At 45.9% G+C, this 19175-nt stretch overlaps 1 protein-coding gene across 4 annotated transcripts in view; it reads left to right on the top strand.

Moving 5' to 3' along the window:
- FBXW11 (F-box and WD repeat domain containing 11) overlaps positions 1-18629 on the top strand; it is a 79337-nt gene extending 60708 nt beyond the window's left edge. For all 4 annotated transcript variants that reach the window (XM_064671406.1, XM_064671404.1, XM_064671405.1 and 1 more), the window contains 8 exons: positions 6010-6147; positions 6718-6836; positions 7803-8052; positions 9504-9622; positions 10179-10289; positions 11233-11311; positions 12745-12933; positions 16219-18629. In XM_064671406.1, coding sequence (XP_064527476.1) covers positions 6010-6147; positions 6718-6836; positions 7803-8052; positions 9504-9622; positions 10179-10289; positions 11233-11311; positions 12745-12906 — 978 coding nt within the window. In that variant the 3' untranslated portion in view covers positions 12907-12933; positions 16219-18629. The remainder of the gene's footprint in view (positions 1-6009; positions 6148-6717; positions 6837-7802; positions 8053-9503; positions 9623-10178; positions 10290-11232; positions 11312-12744; positions 12934-16218) is intronic.
- The last annotated feature ends 546 nt before the right edge of the window (positions 18630-19175 follow it).

Raw genomic sequence — 19175 nt, 5'->3', positions numbered from 1 at the left:
AGCTCCAGGAGGGTTTGGACAATGCTCTCAGGGACAGGGTGGGATTGTTGGGGTGTCCTGGGCAGGACCAGGAGTTGGATTTCGGTGATCCTTGTGGGTCCCTTCCAACTCAGGATATTCTGTGTTTCTAAGAACTTTGTGTTTTTATGATGTTGTGCTTGAACTTAATTGTCGTCTCTAATGGAACCTAAAAGGTGAAATAATTTTATTTTTCAGCAGCATGATTTTTGTCAGGTGTTGTGTATAGTCAGAGGCACATGTCACTGAAGTGCCTCAGAGGATCTCTCTTTTTGTTGCTGTTTGGCTTGATTTCCTCTCCAGATCTGGCACTTACAGCAGTACTTCTCCTCCCTCCTTCACTTTGGTGTTACCAGGAATCCATTTAAAGTCAGTATATATTGATGTTGCACCTCTAACATAAAAGCTGGACATTTTAATCTTAGGTTTGTTAGTTGGTGGAAATTGGTGGAAATGAGGATCCTTTAAGAGAAAAGGAGCCAGATCCATCAGTGTGTGTTACTGTGATCATGGCACTGCAGGCATGAGAAAGGTTTCCTTCAGCAGGTGCTGCCCTTGAATCCCTTTTGGGCTCCTGTACTTCGTGGCTGTGTGTGCAGAGGGGGAGAGGACAGCCCACGGTCTGGGAACCACGGTGGGGTTGGATCAAGGGTTGGACTTGATGATCTCAGAGGTTTTTATGGTTCTGTGATTCAGGGAGAGCATCTGCTTTGTCCATCTGCATCCTCCTGTTCTAGGGACTGCTGAGGAGCTGAGTGGATTCTTTACTCCTTCCCTGGGGAGACAGAACAACTGGTGTCCCATCAAAGGCTGGCCAGCACAGCATCCAGGAACGGGACCGTGGGGACAGGAGGAGCTGCAGGGAAGTAATTCCTTGGCAGTAATCAGTGTCTCTGTGCCCACTGTCAGCCAGCAAGTGGGGCCCTCCCACCACCCTGGGCAGTGAGACAGTCCTAATGCTGAGTGACTGTTCTTCAGGGCTGAAAGGGCAGGTTCTGTTGCCTTATTTTACCTGTTTTGCCTCAGCTGGTCTAACACTGGTTTTACACTTGGAGATCACAGTGTCTTTTCCTCAGGCTCGATTCAGTGGTCGAGACTACACTGTGAGCTTTCTCCCAAAGTGATTTCTAGATTCCTTGGGTGTCAGTAGTCTTTAATGCAGATTCTCCAAGTCTTCTCCTCTTCCTCTGTCAGACATAAACATGTTCCACTGCCCAGATTGATCTCAGCATCAGGAGGTCGATTTGTTCTTTTAAAATGTGGCTTTAAAAAGGGTTCAGTGAAGCTGCAGTGAGGTTGGAATGATTGCACTTGTGGACCTTGGAGCAGCTTCATCCTTATGGGATCAGTCTCATGCAGAAAGGGACCACACTCCATCAGTTTGTGTTGTCACATTTGGATCTTAGGCCTCAAATTCTGCCAAGACACTTGCTGGGGAAAGCTTCAGTTTCCTTTTGCTCTGGAGTTGTTTAGATTTCTGGACTGTTTACAGCTTTTCCTCTGGTCTTGGGAGTCCGTCCTGGAAGGGCTCTTTTCCCCCAGACTGAGCTGAAAGCCCACATAGTGTTCAAGTGTGAGTAGCTCTCACTCCTGTTTTTTTGGCCTCACTTTAATTTGGGGCTGTTCTTAAAAACACAGCCTGAGTATCCTGGGATTTTTCTGAATCATGCCAGAAGCCCACTTATCAATTCCTGGAAATCTCCCCCCTTCTGTATGTGTGTGTGTGAAAGTGGGCACTTCTGCTTATATTAAACAATGCATGCTGAACTTGAAATATCTGCATACATATGTATAAAATTAACATTCCTTATATGTTAGTGGGGTATAGTAAATTCTCTGTTTGACTTGCTACAGTTATTCATGAAGGTGATTTTTATTCTTACTTGACTCTTCTGTTTGCATAAAGTGATGTAAATACCAAAACCCAGTTGATCACTTTTATGAATTAACCTTTGTTTGCATTTATTTCCATGTATTTGTTTCCTTTGTTACTCTTTACTGCCTCTTCCGGTGTAACATGGCAGCAGTTTCTTCCATGTAACTTTTTGTTTCTTCCAGGGTTTAGCTTTAATGTGGATAATCTAGGGTAGGGCTGCTCTCCTTCTCCCAAGTAACAAGGGACAGAACCAGAGGAAACAGCCTCGTGTTGCACCAGGGGATGTTTAGGATATTAGGAAGGTTTCTTCATCAAGCACTGGCACAGCTGCCCAGGACAGGGCTGGAGTCCCCATCCCTGGAGGGATCTAATAGCCATGTGGATGTGGCACCTGGGGACATGGGTTGTGACCTTGGCAGTGCTGTGGAATGGTTGGACTGGATGATCTCAGAGGGCTTTTCCAAGTAAATGATTCTTTGATCAGGTTGGTTCAGGCTTTTTGTGGGATAGGATGAGAGAATTAATAGCACAAGGCAGAATCCTTAATGGTAAAATCCTAGAAGTAAGATTGGAGAAGACCTCCTGGACCATCAAGTCCATCCTATGCCCCATCCCCACCTTACTTCTGCCTTTCCTCTGCCATGGTCAGGAGGGGTTTTCTCTTTTCTCTTTGAAGAAGGCACGTGAAGAGCTAATGTGTCAGAGGAATCCCTGTGTATGTAACAAATGTGTACGTTCCTTCTTCTTTTTCCTGCCCCATTTGTCCTGCAGGAGAATTGTGTATTCAGAGGGAACAGAAACTCCTTGGTTTATGGGATAAGATAAACCCACTTATTCTACAATAACATTCACAAGGATAAAAATGCAATTGTTAGCCAAGGAGCTGAACACAGTGTACATTATCTAATGGGAAAAACCCCTGTTTGTAGTAGGTTATCCTTAACACTTCTAATGTATAGTTCCAGCTGTTAATGCAGATGAATTGCATCATTTTGCACTGTGCATCTTTGTACCAGTGAATATATTCTGGCGTGGTCAAGGCTTGACTTTACCTCTAAGTCTTGGACTGCTTTTTCTATGTGGATTTCTCTCATTAAATGCCTTTTTTCCATATCCATTTATGCACCACTTCAGCTGCCAAATGGCTCTCCTGCTGTGGCAAATGCTTTGGCTTGGTCTTTATCCCTTGTATGCCCGAATTTTGTTGGTTGTACAGCATTCGTCAGCTACTTGCTGCTGTTGCTCTGGTGAGCATATTTAGCAAAGGGTGAGAACCAAGTGTGAACTCAGGAGACTGTTCTGCAACATCTTGCTTTTAATTGTGAAAGCCAAGAACAGAGGCAGTTGGAGACTTTTGAGTGGATCTGTAGAAAATACAGTAGTGGGTGTTGAATATATTGGTGTTAGGTTTGGAACCATAAACATGCAAGTAAACAGTGGGACTCTTCACTGACTCCCTGATGTTTGTGAGAGTCCATGAGCACAGTGATCTCCTCCCTGCCCACCTGCTCAGTGTATCCATGGTCAGTCAGATATCTCCTGGAAGGAGGTTGCAGATGAAGACTTTTACGAACTGCACAATTGAGTAACAACCAGAAATTTCCCAGAGCAAAAAGCTTTCATGTGGTTTCCAGTATTGTACTAACCATGTTCCTTCTCGGAGGGTCCTCCAGGTTGCCCACCCACTCAGCCCTATTCAGTCATCTAAAATAATGTTATTTCTCTATACATGCACATCTGGTTTCACTCTGCTGCCCATTGCAGTGCTGCTGTGTACTGTGTGTATGGTGGCTGCCTTCCCAGCACACCGAGAATTTACGCAGTGTAAGGGGATTTTACAAGTTCTCAACAAACATGCAGTATTTTCCCACAGTAGCCACCCCATGTAATGTCTACATGAAATGACCTCTGTTCACAGAATTAAAATGTGCACCTGCATGTGACTTACTGCTTTACAGTGCCTTCACAGGGATATACGTGGGACTGCAGTTTCCTTTATTTGAAGCCAGAATTTCCTTACAGGGAGTGTGTTAAGTAGCTTCCTATAGTGAATTTGTAAGAATTAAGGCACCCTGTGTCCCCAGTGTCTGCTGAGTGAACTTTCACTGCTGTTGTGGCTGGGGACTGTGAGCAGCAGCAGCTGGGATTTGTGCTGTTCCCGGTGTGTTCTGGAGCCGTTGGGAGTGGCTGTCGCAGGAGCTGGAGTGTGAAAGTGCTCACAGACTGTTGGAGCTCTCACAGCTCATCTGGCACGTGCTTTGTGCAACTGCTCCTTGCAGAGCTTTCCAAGAACAGTGCTTTAGGGAAGCTCTCCCCTAAGGCTTCTTAGAGTTGAGTATCTGAACATAGATAGTTTGTAAAACTGTTTAAATTGGCTAACTCAGATCTCTGATGCTTTGTCTCCTGTCTCTTCAGTGTTACTGTTGCATTTTTAAATCTACCTTCAGATCTATAATTGCATTGGTTCATGCTGTTATTGCTTGCAGTCCTCTCCTGTTTCTGAGGGTCACCTCTGGAGCAGCAAAGGAGTTAATGAGCTGCAGTCCTGCCCACTTAGTACAGATGAAAAATCTTCAGATAAAGCCTGAAAATTGCCTGTCCTTCCCCCTCCATCCCATGCTGAGCAAGGAGCATAATGAGGAGCTGCTCCCTCCAAGGCTGAAGCAGAGCAGTGTGAGATTGGAGCCCAGTTCCCAGTCTGACAGTCAGCAGTGCACTGCTTGGCCAGGGAAGCTGATCCCAAACTGACAGCCGCCTCATTATCCTAATTTCATCAGCTTCCCCACCAAATTGGAAGAGAATGAGAGAGGATGAGTGGCTTGTCAGCTGCTCCTCTGGAAGCATCTCTTGGTATTTATGATCTAGACAAATTCCTGGGGCACATCAGGTTTGTATTATGACTGTGTATAATTCTCTCCAAATTGCATAATGGGAGACAACTGAAGGAGCAGATGCATGAAAAACAAAGTGGAAAGTTAGTTTTCCCCTGAAGCAGAGATACTTTCCTAGAACTGGGATGTCGTAGTCACACTGCACTTCTGTCTTTGCTAAGTGTTGGTTTTGAGTCTTGGAGGAGCTGCAGAGGTGCCTGCTATTGCTTTGAAAGTTGGGATTATAGGATTATATGGGTTATAAATATGCTTTTCCAAACAAACTGAGTCAATCAACTTCTGCCCAGGATTCCTTGCAGTATTTGGGGAGAATCCCTGAGAAATTGCTAAATAAGTGGCCTGTTCTGGTGCCTCTGCTGGAAGGTGAAAACATTCCAGCCTGTCCAGGTGCTGCAGGTGTTGGCCTGGAGTTCTGTGCACACATTCCCTTATGGTTGTTACGAGCTTCCTGTCCAAAATCCTACATGGCTTTGAAACCAGCAGTGGTTGTCCAACAAGTAATAAAGCTGATTAAAACACAAAAATTATCCTGGTTCTACTGTAAAATAGTTTGCAGCTTTTTAAGGCATGTCAGGTCTCTTTCTGTAAAAATATCTCTCAGAATGCAAACGTGCAGAGCTACCCTTCCACAGGAGCAGGAGGAAAGCAACTTTGGATTGTTTGAAACTTTATAAAGTCCCTGTTCAGTTTTATTTTTATCAGGTTTCAAGGGGCTTAGAGGAGGCTTTCATATCTCAAAATCCCTTTTTAAAGTGTGTAACTACAATTAATAGGTGATATGGCTGGGTAGGGGAAGGAAAGGTCCAAGAACTCACATAACCCAGCTGTTGGACTCAGCAGTTTTGTAATGTTGGTCACTCAGGGGAGACTAAACATGGCACTGTACGAGCTCCTGGTTTCATCTTTGCTGCTTCTGTCAGATGGTCACATAAATATGGGGGGAGGAAGAACTGAATGTATCTCTGTAGTGGCTCCTTGGGAAACTGTCATTAAGGTTGCCTGACCATAATTTTCCCCACTGAACACAGCTTTAGTCATGGCAAATTACAGAAGTGCTAGTTCTAATTCATTGTGGTTTGTGTGTTTTTATTGAGGGGGGAGAAAAGATTCATTGAAGTTTTTACATAGCTGAGATTTAAGGATGGCATGTTTCAAAGTCTGTGTGTGTTGGAGCATTCCTGCTCTAATCTTGGGACTAACTGCTGGTTCTCCCCCTGCCCCCAGACCATAGAATCCAACTGGCGGTGTGGGCGACACAACCTGCAGAGGATCCAGTGCCGCTCCGAGAACAGCAAAGGGGTCTACTGTTTACAGTATGATGATGAGAAGATCATCAGTGGCCTACGAGACAACTCCATCAAGGTGAACACTGCTGTCAGTGGAGCTCTGCCAGGCACAGCTGGCTGCCTGTGCTTCCTTGGCTCCCCTGTCTCCTCGTGGGACAGTGTTTGTCTGTGCAGGGTTCAGCAGGGTAAGATGTCTGCTGGACCCTGGCAAAGCCACCTGCACTTTGCCCTGGAAACGCTGGGCACTGCCAGCCAGGGCAGTTCTGTTGACCACAAAGACATTCTTGTGAGATCAGTGTTCCCACAAGAGGGGTGCAGTGTGTGTGTGCCCCGCTGTCCTTTGCTGGGATTGTTGGCATTGCCAGGGGTTTGCTGTCATCCTGCCAGGTTACTTCCATGCTCATTGTCCATGGCTTTTCCTTTTGCCAGACAGGATTTGATCTTTCCATGATGGTTGGTTATTTCAAACCACACTTGCATCAAGACTTGCCTTAAGCTGAAAGGAAGGACAAGGCTCACTGATGGGACAGACTCACTCCTCATGGGGCTCTAGTTTTCCTCCTTCCTTCGCAGTTACGACAGTTTTCAAGTCTTGGATCCATGTTCTTGGTCTTGATAAGCCACTTATCCTTCTTGTTTTTAATAGATTTGGGACAAAACAAGCTTGGAATGTTTAAAAGTATTAACGGGACATACTGGCTCAGTTCTTTGTCTGCAATATGATGAAAGAGTCATTGTAACTGGATCTTCAGATTCTACAGTGAGGTGAGTGTTGAGTTTTTCCACAAAGATAATTTGAGTATCAGGGCTGGGAATATTTACAATTAATCTCTAAATATCAGAAGACATCTCTAATACAAATGTGATACTATTATTCCAGAAGCAAGATATTCATAGTTGGCAGAGCATCTCATTAAATAATTTTTTTTCAAAATCTGTCTCGTGTTTTTACCTTTAAGAATTCTGAAGGAATATGACCTGAGTGATTCAAGGCATATCCTGAAGTTTTAGAGTGGCTGATGGCCAACTGTACAATAATTTCTTGGTTTAGGGTTTATGGTACTGCCTTCTGACATCTCTCAGTTGTGACTATTATTGAAAGGGCATTTAGTACATATGGAGCATTTGTCTGACTGCAGTTTTGCTCATAATGAGTTAAAATTCTTCTATGATCTTAATGATCAGTAGATGTCCCAATATGAAGACACTCAGGTGCAGTTCAGTGGAAGGGCCTTGTCTCCTCTAGTGCCTTGCATTGGTCTGCCAATGGCAATCTCTCAAATACAGTGAATTAAGTAGTGATTTTACACTTCATGTAAGCTGCTGGGTAGCTCTGGAGGGTGCTGCATCCCAGTTGCTACTGGTGGGGATGAAATCTGAATGAATAGTGTAAAACTGGAAAAACCCCATATGGATAGTGTTTGTTTTGGTCTGTTCCATCATACAAACTTTAGTCATCCTGGAAAAGTTTGTAGAGTTGTTAAGTAGCTTATTCTCTTAGCAGTGGTCCCAGGTTAGGCATTTCCTGCCTAAGTGTTTGCTGATGTTAGTTGTTATTTGTGGGTGTGAGGTGTGACAAGAATACTTCCCAGCACTCATCTCCCTGCTCTCCCCAGGCCCTGGCAGGGGTTAAACAGCCAGAGAGCTCTGGTAGAGATCAGACAGGCCTGTGCCCCTTCACGCCCTGCAGAGCCATCATCCTTCATGTGGGATACGCTCTTTTCTCCGCAGGGTTTGGGATGTCAATACAGGTGAAGTTCTGAACACACTGATCCATCACAACGAGGCAGTGCTTCATCTGAGGTTCAGTAACGGCCTGATGGTGACGTGCTCCAAGGACAGATCCATCGCCGTGTGGGACATGGCCTCACCCACCGACATCACCCTGCGCCGGGTCCTGGTCGGCCACCGCGCTGCCGTCAACGTGGTGGACTTCGATGACAAGTACATTGTGTCAGCGTCAGGGGACAGGACCATCAAAGTGAGTGGGCACAGCTCTGGTCCAGCTCTGCGTGGCCACCAAGCCAGGGAAGCCTCAGAGCGTCCTCAGCTCGGAGCAGCCATGAGCAGTTCTGGGCCTTTGCCTTTCTTGTTCCCCCTTGGCTTCCTCTTGCTGGCAGTTGGTGTTTGTGCAAATAACTGTGCTTGAATACTCTCGTGGCTTCTGTGGTGCAATTGCAGAAGAGCAAATCACATTTGCTGTTTGAGCTCTACTCTCAAGATGGGTTGGTTGTTGAATGTGGAACATCTTGTGCCTATTTCCAGTGGGTATTTTTAATTTCGCTTGGCAATCCTGTCCAGTTGTGACGTTCATCAGCAGTGCCTTTCACAGAATCCCAAGATGTGCTGAGTTGGAAGGGACCCACAAGGATCATCCAGTCCAGTCCTCAGCCCTGCGCAGGCCCATCCCCAACAGTCACCCCCTGTGCCCCAGAGGATCAGCCAAACCCTCCTGGAGCTCTGGCAGCCTTGGGGCTGTGCCCACTGCCCTGGGGAGCCTGGGCAGTGCCCAACCAGCCTCTGGGGGAAGAACCTTTGGCTGAGATCCAACCTGAGCCTGCCCTGACACATCTCCAGCCATTCCCTGGCTGCTGTCCCTGGTCCCCCCAGAGCAGAGCTCAGTCCCTGCCCCTCCTCTGCCTCTGCCCAGGCAGTTGGAACTGCACTGAGGTCTCCCCTCAGTCTCCTCACTGTGCCTTCCCAGCAGCTCAGCCAGGCTGGGCCATGTTTGAAGGCTGAAGAGGCCGTATTTGAAGGCTGTTATATACCAGAAGATTTGAGTTACCCAGAGTCTACAGTATAACAAAGGCATTTCCACTCTGCCCTCTCTGAACCAGAGCTGCCTTAGCCTGGGCCAAGAAGTTCTTGGCAGTTTCCTGTCCAAATCTCTGCCAGAGATCCTGCTGTGCTGTGTTGGAAAATGAGCCACTTGATACTCTGCATTACAACTTCAATTACAGTTCATTAAAAATGGGCAAAGTTGTTTGAATCCTTTAATGTTAAGAAAGAAGCAGCCACCAAACTTTTAAAGGCCACAGTTTGGACCTTCTCTTTACTAGTAGCTTGCTAGTAAATTCTTTGGTAAAGAAAGTGGGGTTTTTGTGTGTTATAACTTCCACTTTTAAAAATGATTTTTAACTTACCAAGATTCAAGTGAAATCAAATTTACGATGTCATTTGGGGCAGTCTCTAACACCTGAAAACATTCTATATGCAACCCTCCTGCTCTTCTCAGTGGCTCTGTGTGCAGTGGCAGTGCTCAATGTCACTGCTGGGTCCCCAGAGCACCCTCTTGGCCTGGAAAGATACACTGGGGGTTTGCAAAAGCTGAACCTCAGGGCTCTCCAGTTTGTGAATTCATAGTGGTGTCTGTTGAACTCCATAAACCTTGTGTGGTGTAGTCCTCAGAGGAGTTTCTGCTGTGTCCCCCAGGTGTGGAGCACGAGCACGTGTGAGTTCGTGCGGACCCTGAACGGGCACAAGCGCGGCATCGCCTGCCTGCAGTACCGGGACCGGCTGGTGGTCAGTGGGTCCTCAGACAACACCATCAGGTGGGTGCCCAGGGCTGCTGCTCCTGTGTAACAGAGTCCATTTGACCAGGGAAAACAGGATCTCCCCCTTTTTTGATTCCTGCACATCCTTGGCATGGCTTCCAGTGGAGCAGATGATTTATGAATGGAACTTAATGCAATGTGAGAGTAAACGTATCACAGCCCCGTGAAAAAGTGGGCCACAGGTTTATTTCAAACTAAACAAAACTTCTTGCCTACTGCTGTATCACCTTGTCTTCTGCTTGGAGAGGTGGGGAAGACGTTGGTCACTGGTTTTCTAATTGCCTGAACCTCTAATCAACTGTTTATGCAGATGGAAAAAAGTATGTTAAAATTTCCCAGAATAACACAGATCTAAGCTTTACTTCCATGTAATTTTGAATGACTACACCAATTTTGATAAGCTGCAGCTGCTCTGAGTGGCATGCATGGTTCTCATGCCTTTTTGAGCAAATTACACAATATTTTGCCCAGGAAACCAGTCGGTAGCACATTTAAATCCCTGGGTGTGAGGCTGAAGCTGCAGTGCTCAGCCTCCCTGCTCTGTTCTCTGCAGGCTCTGGGACATCGAATGTGGTGCCTGTTTAAGGGTATTAGAAGGCCACGAAGAGCTGGTTCGATGCATCAGGTTCGACAACAAGAGGATTGTTAGTGGAGCCTACGATGGGTATGTTGGAAAGCAGTTGCCAAAAATTTTGCCTTTAGTGAACCGTCTTCTAAAAGCCCCTGAGCCTTGTGTTCCCTGGGCCAGGGTCTCTCCTGGTTTGGTGAATGGATCACTTGAGCATTTCAGCACAGTTTTAAGTGGCCAAGAAGCTGCTTGTCTAGTGCCCTTTAGCACACTCCTAAATTGTGTTATCACTTGAGTTTGATTTTCCGTCGTAAGTAAACTTTTGTTGGGCAAAAGTGACATTGCTTTGTTTCTTCCGTCAGGAATCACTCCTTGCCAGGTCCTGTGTGCTTAGAGTAGTTCAAACTTTCTATTTTTCTAAGGCAGCACACTAAAAATGTTTATTATGAGCATTAATGTATCTTGTGGGGCTCTCAGAAGTCTTCAGGGACTGTTTCTGTGGGGCTGAGGGCAGGAGTCCCACCAGGGCACCTCTGTCTTGCTCAGTGTTTTCAGTGTTTAATGGATTTGTGGCATTTTACATCCATGGCCAAACCCTCCATTTCTTTCTCTGCCTGAACAGCAGAGTTACTGAAAACAATTCTGGAACCGTGTCTGTCTGTAGCCTTCTATTTGAGGTCAGTGTCTCCTTGGGGTTGGCCAGCCCAGCTTCATTCCCATGTTCCCAAGGGGTCTGTGTGTGCACAGTCCACTTGTCTGTCATACAACCATCAACTTGTCTGTCATACAACCATCAACTTGTCTGTCATACAACCATCACAAAGCCACCACTGCATTTACTGCTGAAAAGAAACCCAAAACTACCTGTGTTTTACAAGATTGAGTTTTAGTATTTTAGTGACAACAGATTCTCACAATTTGCTTAATCCTGAGGAATTAGCTGTAGGGAAAACATGGCAAACTTTCCAGGGCTTTGGATGTTGTTTTCTGTGCTTATACTTGAAATGATGTTTTCATAATGACCTTCTCTTCCTTTTAGCAAAATTAAAGTTTGGGACTTGCAAGCTGCTCTTGACCCTCGTGCCCCAGCAAGTACATTATGCCTGCGTACATTAGTGGTACGTAAAAACTCATTAATTTGGGGTTATCTGAAATATTCTCTTGGTGAGGGGTGTTTTATTGCATTATAGTGGGATAGGTGGGAATATTAGGATGTTTTATGAAGTCTAGAGTGCTTAAGAGTAAAGAAAAATTTATTGTCATATCCTGAATGATTTGCATCTGAGCTTAAATGAAAGACCAAGTTTTTCTAGTTTGGGATTCTCAGGTGCTCTTACAGGAAAAAAAATCATCATGAACTGTGTGTATCCTTCTAGTTATTGGTGTGTTTCCCTGATATCACTGTGGGGCTGGCTTTAAATTTCCTCTTTATTAAAAAGAGAGGAGGAATCTTGGGAGCCTTTCCCAAACTTTTCTCCTAACCCTTCACTTTGCAAGGAAGAGTTGGGAAGGGGGAAGGGGGGTTGAGTTGCACATTGCCACAGGGACTCTTGTCCCTTCGAAAGATTGTCACATTTAAGGCTGTTGCTTAAGTTACATTTTTTTTTATAATTAGGGTTTTGGCTTATGACAGCTGACTTGATTAAAAATAGATTGGGGAAATGAATTAATTGTTCTTTTAATCGAAATGTGGGTGGAATTTCCCTTCAGGAGTCAGTTTGACAAGCTGATAGCAACCCGAAGTCATTGGCTGTAGGTGTGCACGTGCTTGGCCTTGCCAGCACCTAGAGAAGGGCTTATATGGCCAGAGGAGCTTCCTGTTTTTCTTTCCCTTCAGTGGTCTTCGCACAGAGATAAGATTTAACCATTCTTTAATTTAGTTTTAATGAAAAAGTTGATTGTTTTCCTTCTGTGGGTATCCCGTAGCTCAGGCTAGAGTTTGGGGGTCATTCTGCCAGCTGGGATTAGTTCTCCAATAAAGGCAGTGTCCTCATTTTGAAGTGAATAAAAATGGATAAGCAGGACTAAGAGGGGACCCTTTTCTGGGCTTCTTGGTGCCATTTTGAGGTTTCTTGGAAGAGCTACTGGAGCATGTGTTCCACCCCCCTTCTTACAGCAGTGTTTGAACTCGTGGGTGAGCCCTGAGGATCCTCCAGCGGCATCTCCAGGTGAAGCTGGGATGTGATGTTTTGGGGCTGCACAGAAACAGAGTCAGCAGAGAATTCTGCAAGAGAAGGAGCCCTGGGAGAGCACTGGTGCCAACCAGTCTCCGAAATTGCTGCTTTGGTCTGGAATACTCTCAGCCTTTGGCTGGCCCTGCTGAGGGAGGCTCAGGGTGTACAGGCACTGAATGTGGAAGCAGTGAGTTTTGCTGTAAAAAGCTTACATACAAAAGCAGCTTTTCTTGAATTTGTGTGTAATGTTAACGAAGGGTTTCTGAGCCAGCACAGCAGAGTTTGGACACTCTGTCCCGTGTCCAGATACACGTGTGATACCAATGTACTGAAGTGTTCCCCTCTTGCCTTGCTAACTTCTTGCCTATTGCTCACAGGAACATTCAGGACGTGTCTTTAGGCTCCAGTTTGATGAATTTCAGATCATTAGTAGTTCCCATGACGATACAATTCTGATTTGGGATTTCTTAAACGTGCCACCGAGTGCCCAGAATGAGACCCGCTCTCCATCTAGAACATACACTTACATCTCCAGATAACAGTCTGCACTTTACTGCCCTCAGAAGGTAAGAAAGGCTTCCTCCTTTTATTGGATGTGTTATAAATATCTGAAATGTTCCCTCTGCCTGCAGGTTGGCTTAGTCAAAACACAAGATGAAGTTTTCCTTAAGCAAATAAAGCCTGTTTATGCCACTTCTTTCACCATCTAGTCTTGGTGCAGTCACGCTTCAGCATGTCCTGTTATCTCCCCCTCCTGTTTGGAATTGGGTACTTCAAGCATTTTGTAGAAAGCTATTATGTGTTCACAACAGTCTTGGGCAAGTGCTCACCAGGAAAGAGCAGCTCTGTGAGCACCACGAGGAGCAGAGGAAGCTCTCAGAGCTCAACATCACGTTGTGTTGGGCACCACGACAGCTCAGAGCTGTCCAAAATGGACAGAAACTTGGCCTGTTTTGGTTCCCTTTTCCTGCCAGTCAGCTCCAGTTAGTGCTCAAAGGCTCTGCTGTAGATTCCTTTGTTGGGACAGTGGATTCTTCTCCCTAGGTCATCTACGCCAACAGTCGAGCTTCCAGCTATGCACAGCTGTGAGTGCTGGGATGTGGAAACACAGGCACTGCCTTTCCAAAGCAGAGCAGTCTCTGCCACTGCCAGACTGGATGCTTCCCAGGCACTGGAGGCATCACGACAGGAGGATTTAGGAGTGACATTGCCCCAACAGGAAGGATTTATTTTATTTGAAGTAGATAATGCTTTGCTTAAATGTGATGTGAAAAGCTTTCCCTATCTTCACATAAGAATGGACTTTCATTATCTATCTGGATACATTTGTCCCTGCTGTGGCAACGTGTTCCTCAGGTTTGCTGCTCCTGTGGGATCTCTGCTTCTGGCTAGGAAATAGCTTCCCTTGTGAAGACATACTTTGAGATGCTCCTGCTTCAAACTGAGTTTGCTTTCACCTGGAAGCATTCCTGGGAAAGTGTTGGCTGCCTTCCCTGCTGCTGAACTCTGCTTATTCTAGAAAAAGCCAAGGCAGCTGCCTCTGTAATTATTCCACCTAATCAGGCTCATGATTAAGGAAGAAGGCTAATGATGTGATGATGAGCCATGTGCAGAATCCCACTTAAACTTTCTCTTAAGGCCACGTTTTAGGAACATTGCTGTAGGGTAGTTTAGTGAAACTCATGGACTTGCTCATCCTGCTGCAGAGGGACAACAGACACCTGCAAAGGCCCAAGTGCTGAGCTGAATGTTTGTACATGGTGGGGACTGGCTAAAGACACAACTCCATGGGAGGGAGCTCCTGAACCTCCCCACAGAGCCAGGCTTTCCAGTGCTGCCTCCCTCGTTCCAGTTGATCCCAGAAGACACACTTGCATCCCTGGGGAAAGCTCGGTGCTGTCACTGATGTGTCCCTAGGGACTCCATCCTGCCCCTGCCACTGGCTTTGTGCCACTGGGTCCAGACCTAAGTGAGCTGCTGCTGTGGCAACTCCAAGGCTTCTTGCAGCTAAATGGTTTTCCCTCTGAATAGAAAACTTCTTTGCCTCCTTTCTGAGTAATTCTGTTATTTATTTTTCTTGCTTTCTCAGACAGAACAGGTTGCATTTCAGGAACAGTCTGTCTTTTAGTCCCTGCACCACTGCTTGCTTCTGTTAACCTGAAGATCATTTGAGATAGACCAGTTCTTCTCTTACAGAAGTACATTGGGCTTCTTTTATTAGCTTTGATTCATGTCTTAAGCACGAAGGAATCACAGAATGTCCTCAGTGGGGAGGAACCAACAAGGATCATCCAGTCCCACTCCTGGCCCTGTGCAGGACACCTCCACAATCCCACCCTGTCCCTGAGAGCGTTGTCCAAACCCTCCTGGAGCTCTGGGGCTGTGCCCACTGCCCTGGGGAGCCTGTTCAGTGCCCAGCCACCCTCTGGGGAAAGAACCTTTCCCTGAGATCCAACCTGAGCCTGCCCTGACACAGCTCCAGCCATTCCCTTGGGTCAAGAAATTAGGAGTTGAATAAAATTTATATTGATTCACTTGGACCAGCAGCGTGCTGGTGTGGGACTTCCTTGCCACATGGCCCAGATGACTCCCTGTCATTGGGATTTGCCAGTGGAATATGAAATGCCTTTGGCAGGGTGTTCTGCAGTTCAAATTCTGCACACTTGATAGTTCTGCACAGCTCAGTCTGGCTTGTCCCATGACACACAGCTGGAACCACACAGCCCCCGTGTCCTGGGACTTCTTGTGTTGGTAATGACAGTCCCTTAATAGCTATTTCCTCTCCTGGAGAGATGCTGTGATGTCACTTTTTGACAGGTTTGTCTGACTTCAGAATCCAAAAACCATAGATCTACATAAAATTATGGTCAAACAGCTAGTATTTCATTATGACATTTAATGAAACAGTTTTATATGCTTTCAAACATTACAGTCTTCTGAATTTTGAAGCAGCCCTGTACACGTTTTTACAGGCTTTGCAATGTGAGGCCTCTTCAAAGTGGATCATTTTTGACAGTCCTGGCAATTGGCTGTGAGAGTTTTATTGCTTTCTGTTGAATTCCTGTTGTTTATTGTAACATGATAAAAATTGTTACCATATGATAGTCTAATATTCTTATATTAGGCACTAGGCCTCGGGTTGGGGGAAGGGGAGTCAGCGGGAAGTGCCTACGGATGTTTTAACCTTTCATGAGAATTTTGTATCAGAAGAGGGAAGTTCTCCCTAGTCCATAAAAATGTCAGGGAAGTGGCAGGTACAATCAAAGTTCAAATTTAATTACGCTCAGAGCTTGCACAGCCTCCAAGCGGATAAGGGAGTCATCGGGATGGAAAAGGTCAATGAAATATCAAAGTACTTGAGTGTTGTGTCTGTTTTCTTAAAAGCTCCTCATGTATTAAAGCAACTGAACTTGCCTCCTGTGCAAAACTCCTCCTCTGTAGGATGAGGAGGAAAGGACAGTTTTCTGGCAGCTGTGGATCACTGTTTGAGTAAACAGTGTTTGGGGTTCAGTGACCTGAGCTGGGGGTCACCTGGCAGTGCCCAGGGCAGGTTTGACTCTGACACGTCTAAGAACACTGCCAGCCTTGGGTGACCCCCCAAGGAACAGTGCCCTGCAGAGCCTGGCTCTTGCTCCAGGGAATTCAGAGCACATCCCACAGCAGAGTCCCTGGGGTGCTGTCCCCTGGAGGAAGGGCTGTTAGCAGTGAGCAGCCCTCCGTGTGCTGCAGTGTCACGTCCTCCAGCCGTTCTGCCCTTCTCCTTCCAGCAGAGGATGGTGAGGGCCTGCCCAGCTCTGGATGCTGTTTGATTTGTGCCTTTTCTCAGTTCACTTGTCTTTTGTCTTTTGCAGGGTTCCACAGTCTTGAACTACTGGATTTTTGGCTACTACATGCCTGAAGATGTTGATTGACAGCTAAAGTCAGAATTGGTTCTAGATGCTGTGTAGTTGCAAAGCAGCACAATTCTATATCTAAATTTCTTAATCTTCCCTGCTCTCAGTGGTCGTCTTTGAATTTGCTACAAATTCACTGACTTGGAGTAGATGAATTTCAGAAGCCTATCCTTCCCTGCCGTGAGAAATCCAAAGCTTCACATGTAAATTGTCCGTAGAAACTGAACTCTGATGGCTTGTTTTTCAGAAATAAATCAGAAGTCAAGAAAGGACTTGGCCTAATTTATATTGCTTTGCACTTTTGTCTGACTTTAAAGAAAAAAAAACATTCTCCAACGAAATTTGGGTGCCAAACACATGCCCAGAATGTACAGAGCTTTGCTTTCCAGTCACCACTGTCCTTTAGGCGTTACTCATGCCAGTTTCAGAGCCCGTTCTGTTCATAGGAGTGTACGTTGGACTCTTACAAATATTTCTGATTCGCTCAGTAATATTTTTGGATGACAGTTTACTTGTTTCTGCACCAATAATTTCTTTTAAATTAAAGATTCCCTGTAATTCAGGCTAGGTTATCTGAACTAATTGTATAGCACTGTCTTTTCCTTTTCCCTGTGCCCTGTACTCCAGCCATCCTGCACTCCCCAATGTTTGCTCTAGTAAACCCCATGTGTGCTTGCCTCATTTCAGATACTGTGTAAGCGTGTAGATATGATGTACATACAGAAACCTCTGGTGCCAGAGTCAGGATTTCCTGACAGTACACACTAACACAGAACGTGGTAGCACTTGGCAGCAGGATGTCCTGAGTGTGGCACTGGTGGGGACATGAATTACTTAGACATTTTCTCTGCAAAAGGAGGTTTTCAGTATTCATTAGTTGTTTTTGGTTTCTTTTTTTTTGTTGTTTTGTTTTGTTTTGGTTTTGTTTTTGTTTTTTTTTTTTTTTTAATGGGAACTACATATTTTAAAATGTAATTTCTAAACTTTTTAAAAATTAAAACCTGTTTAATTTATGTTCTGTATCTTATATTTTTGTGCCGCGGTATTTACAGATGTCTTTAACACCAGCGGGTCCTCACAGACACCTGCTGATGTCCTTCGGTAGCATTAGTTTGGCTGCTCAGTGGAGAAGATACCATGGGCCAAAGTTACATTTATTTATGTTTGGTTTGTAACACTTCCTTACGGTGGAGTGGAGCTCCCTTCCGGTCTGGTTTCCGTGCTCGTTCCCGTGCTGGTTTTCCATAACAATCTGCTGTGACCACGTTGCGATGTCCTGGTTCCTCCTCATTAGCATGGTTTTGTTAGAAACTCCATAGTTTCTTAAGTTCTCATAGTCTCCCCTCTAATTTATGTGGTTGTACAACTGCATTTTCCTGAGGTCAGGATGAGCCCTGGCTAAGTCAGGCGTGGATGCTCATCGGCCTCAGCCATGTGGCTCCTCTGTCCCCCCGTGAGCCCACCCGCTGTCGGGGGAGTTGTGCTGGCACAGAAGTGTCCTGTCGTTCCTCTGGCCGTGTGTACGTCCTGTGTCTGTTGTCCTCTGGCAGCGTTTGTTGGTTTGCATTCACCCCCTTCCAGTCCCAGGTCAGGCCCAGGCGGTGCTGAGGCCGCTCCGGGGGGACCCTCCATGAGACCCTCCGGAGCACACGGATGGCGAGGTGGTACAAGACCCCCCGGGAGTGCAGCTGGAGGTGTTCCCTCCCCCCTGCACGGGGAGAGTCAAACTCCCATTTCCATGTTCCTCCAGTGCCGCTTCCTTCATCGCCGTGACCGAATGTGCTGGAGTGCGGAAGATCCAACGCTCTGAGTGTCCATAAGATCATTTTTGGTAAGCTTGGCAGTAGTTCGTGCAAGTGTCTTACTTTCCCCTTCTCATCTAACAGCTTTAATATTAAACTGGCTAAAAAGAGAAACCTGTCGCAGCCCTGAAGAAAAAGGTATTTGTTTCCGAAGAGCGGAGTCCTTTTGTTAAAATGCATGTGTAAGATTTAAATTCCTGTTTTTCCTTGGGAGATAATGGTATTTGAACATGCAGTCTAAACTTCTTTGTGCTTTGTGTAACATAGCAGTGGACTTTTGTGATTGGCACCCAAGGAATTCGACTCCTGGGATTCATGGTAGTGATCCTGGCTGCACTCTGGACTTTGTTTTGCTAACCATAATTGAGCAACTGTACATTACTGCGATATTAATGTTTCAAAGCACTGGGATAGTCTAATTCTAACTTGTAATTATGTTTGCCAATTATCTGTTTGGAAAGTTGGTGTATGAACAGCTTCTTGAAACTGTTAAATTGTACAGATATTGTTCATGATCTAAAGCTTTGTACTGTGGAATGTGCTTAATAAAAAAAAGTTTGAACTTAATTTGTCAAATGAATGGATGAGTGACATCGTCTCCACAGCCCTCAGTCCTGTGCTGAGTTAAGGCCAGGTTGGACCGGGCTTGGAGCAACCTGGTCTAGTGAAGGTGTCCCTGCCCATGATCTTTAAGGTCCCTCCCAACCCAGACCATTCCACGATACAAACTCGTGTGCAACTGCACAGCCCGGAGCCGTGGGTGAGGGTGTAGTGCTGGTGCAGTGCCCAGTGGAGGGCACAGGCTGCCAGGCCAAAGCATTTGGAGTCAGACCGTGTGTGCTGTGGCCCAGCTGTGCTCTGGCATGGGTGGTGTGAGCTGGTGTCACCCTTCCCTTTGCTGGGTGCAAACTGGGAGGACACAGTGGCTGAGGGAGCTGAGCTCGTTCCCCCGTGGCAGAGGTGCTGAACCCCCCTGCCTGCAGCACTTCTGCCTCCACAGGAACATCAGATGAATTTTTTCTTACTTTATCAAGAATGCAGATAGAATTTTTAAAATATTACTCATCTGCTTGCTTGTTAAAACAGCCTGTCCATGCCCTGAGCCCTGTGTCT

Source organism: Pseudopipra pipra, chromosome 15, assembly GCF_036250125.1.
Source record: "Pseudopipra pipra isolate bDixPip1 chromosome 15, bDixPip1.hap1, whole genome shotgun sequence".
Taxonomy (NCBI): Eukaryota; Metazoa; Chordata; class Aves; order Passeriformes; family Pipridae; genus Pseudopipra; species Pseudopipra pipra.
The sequence above is the reverse complement of the archived record's forward strand: the minus strand, read 5'-3'. Positions and strand labels throughout refer to the sequence as shown.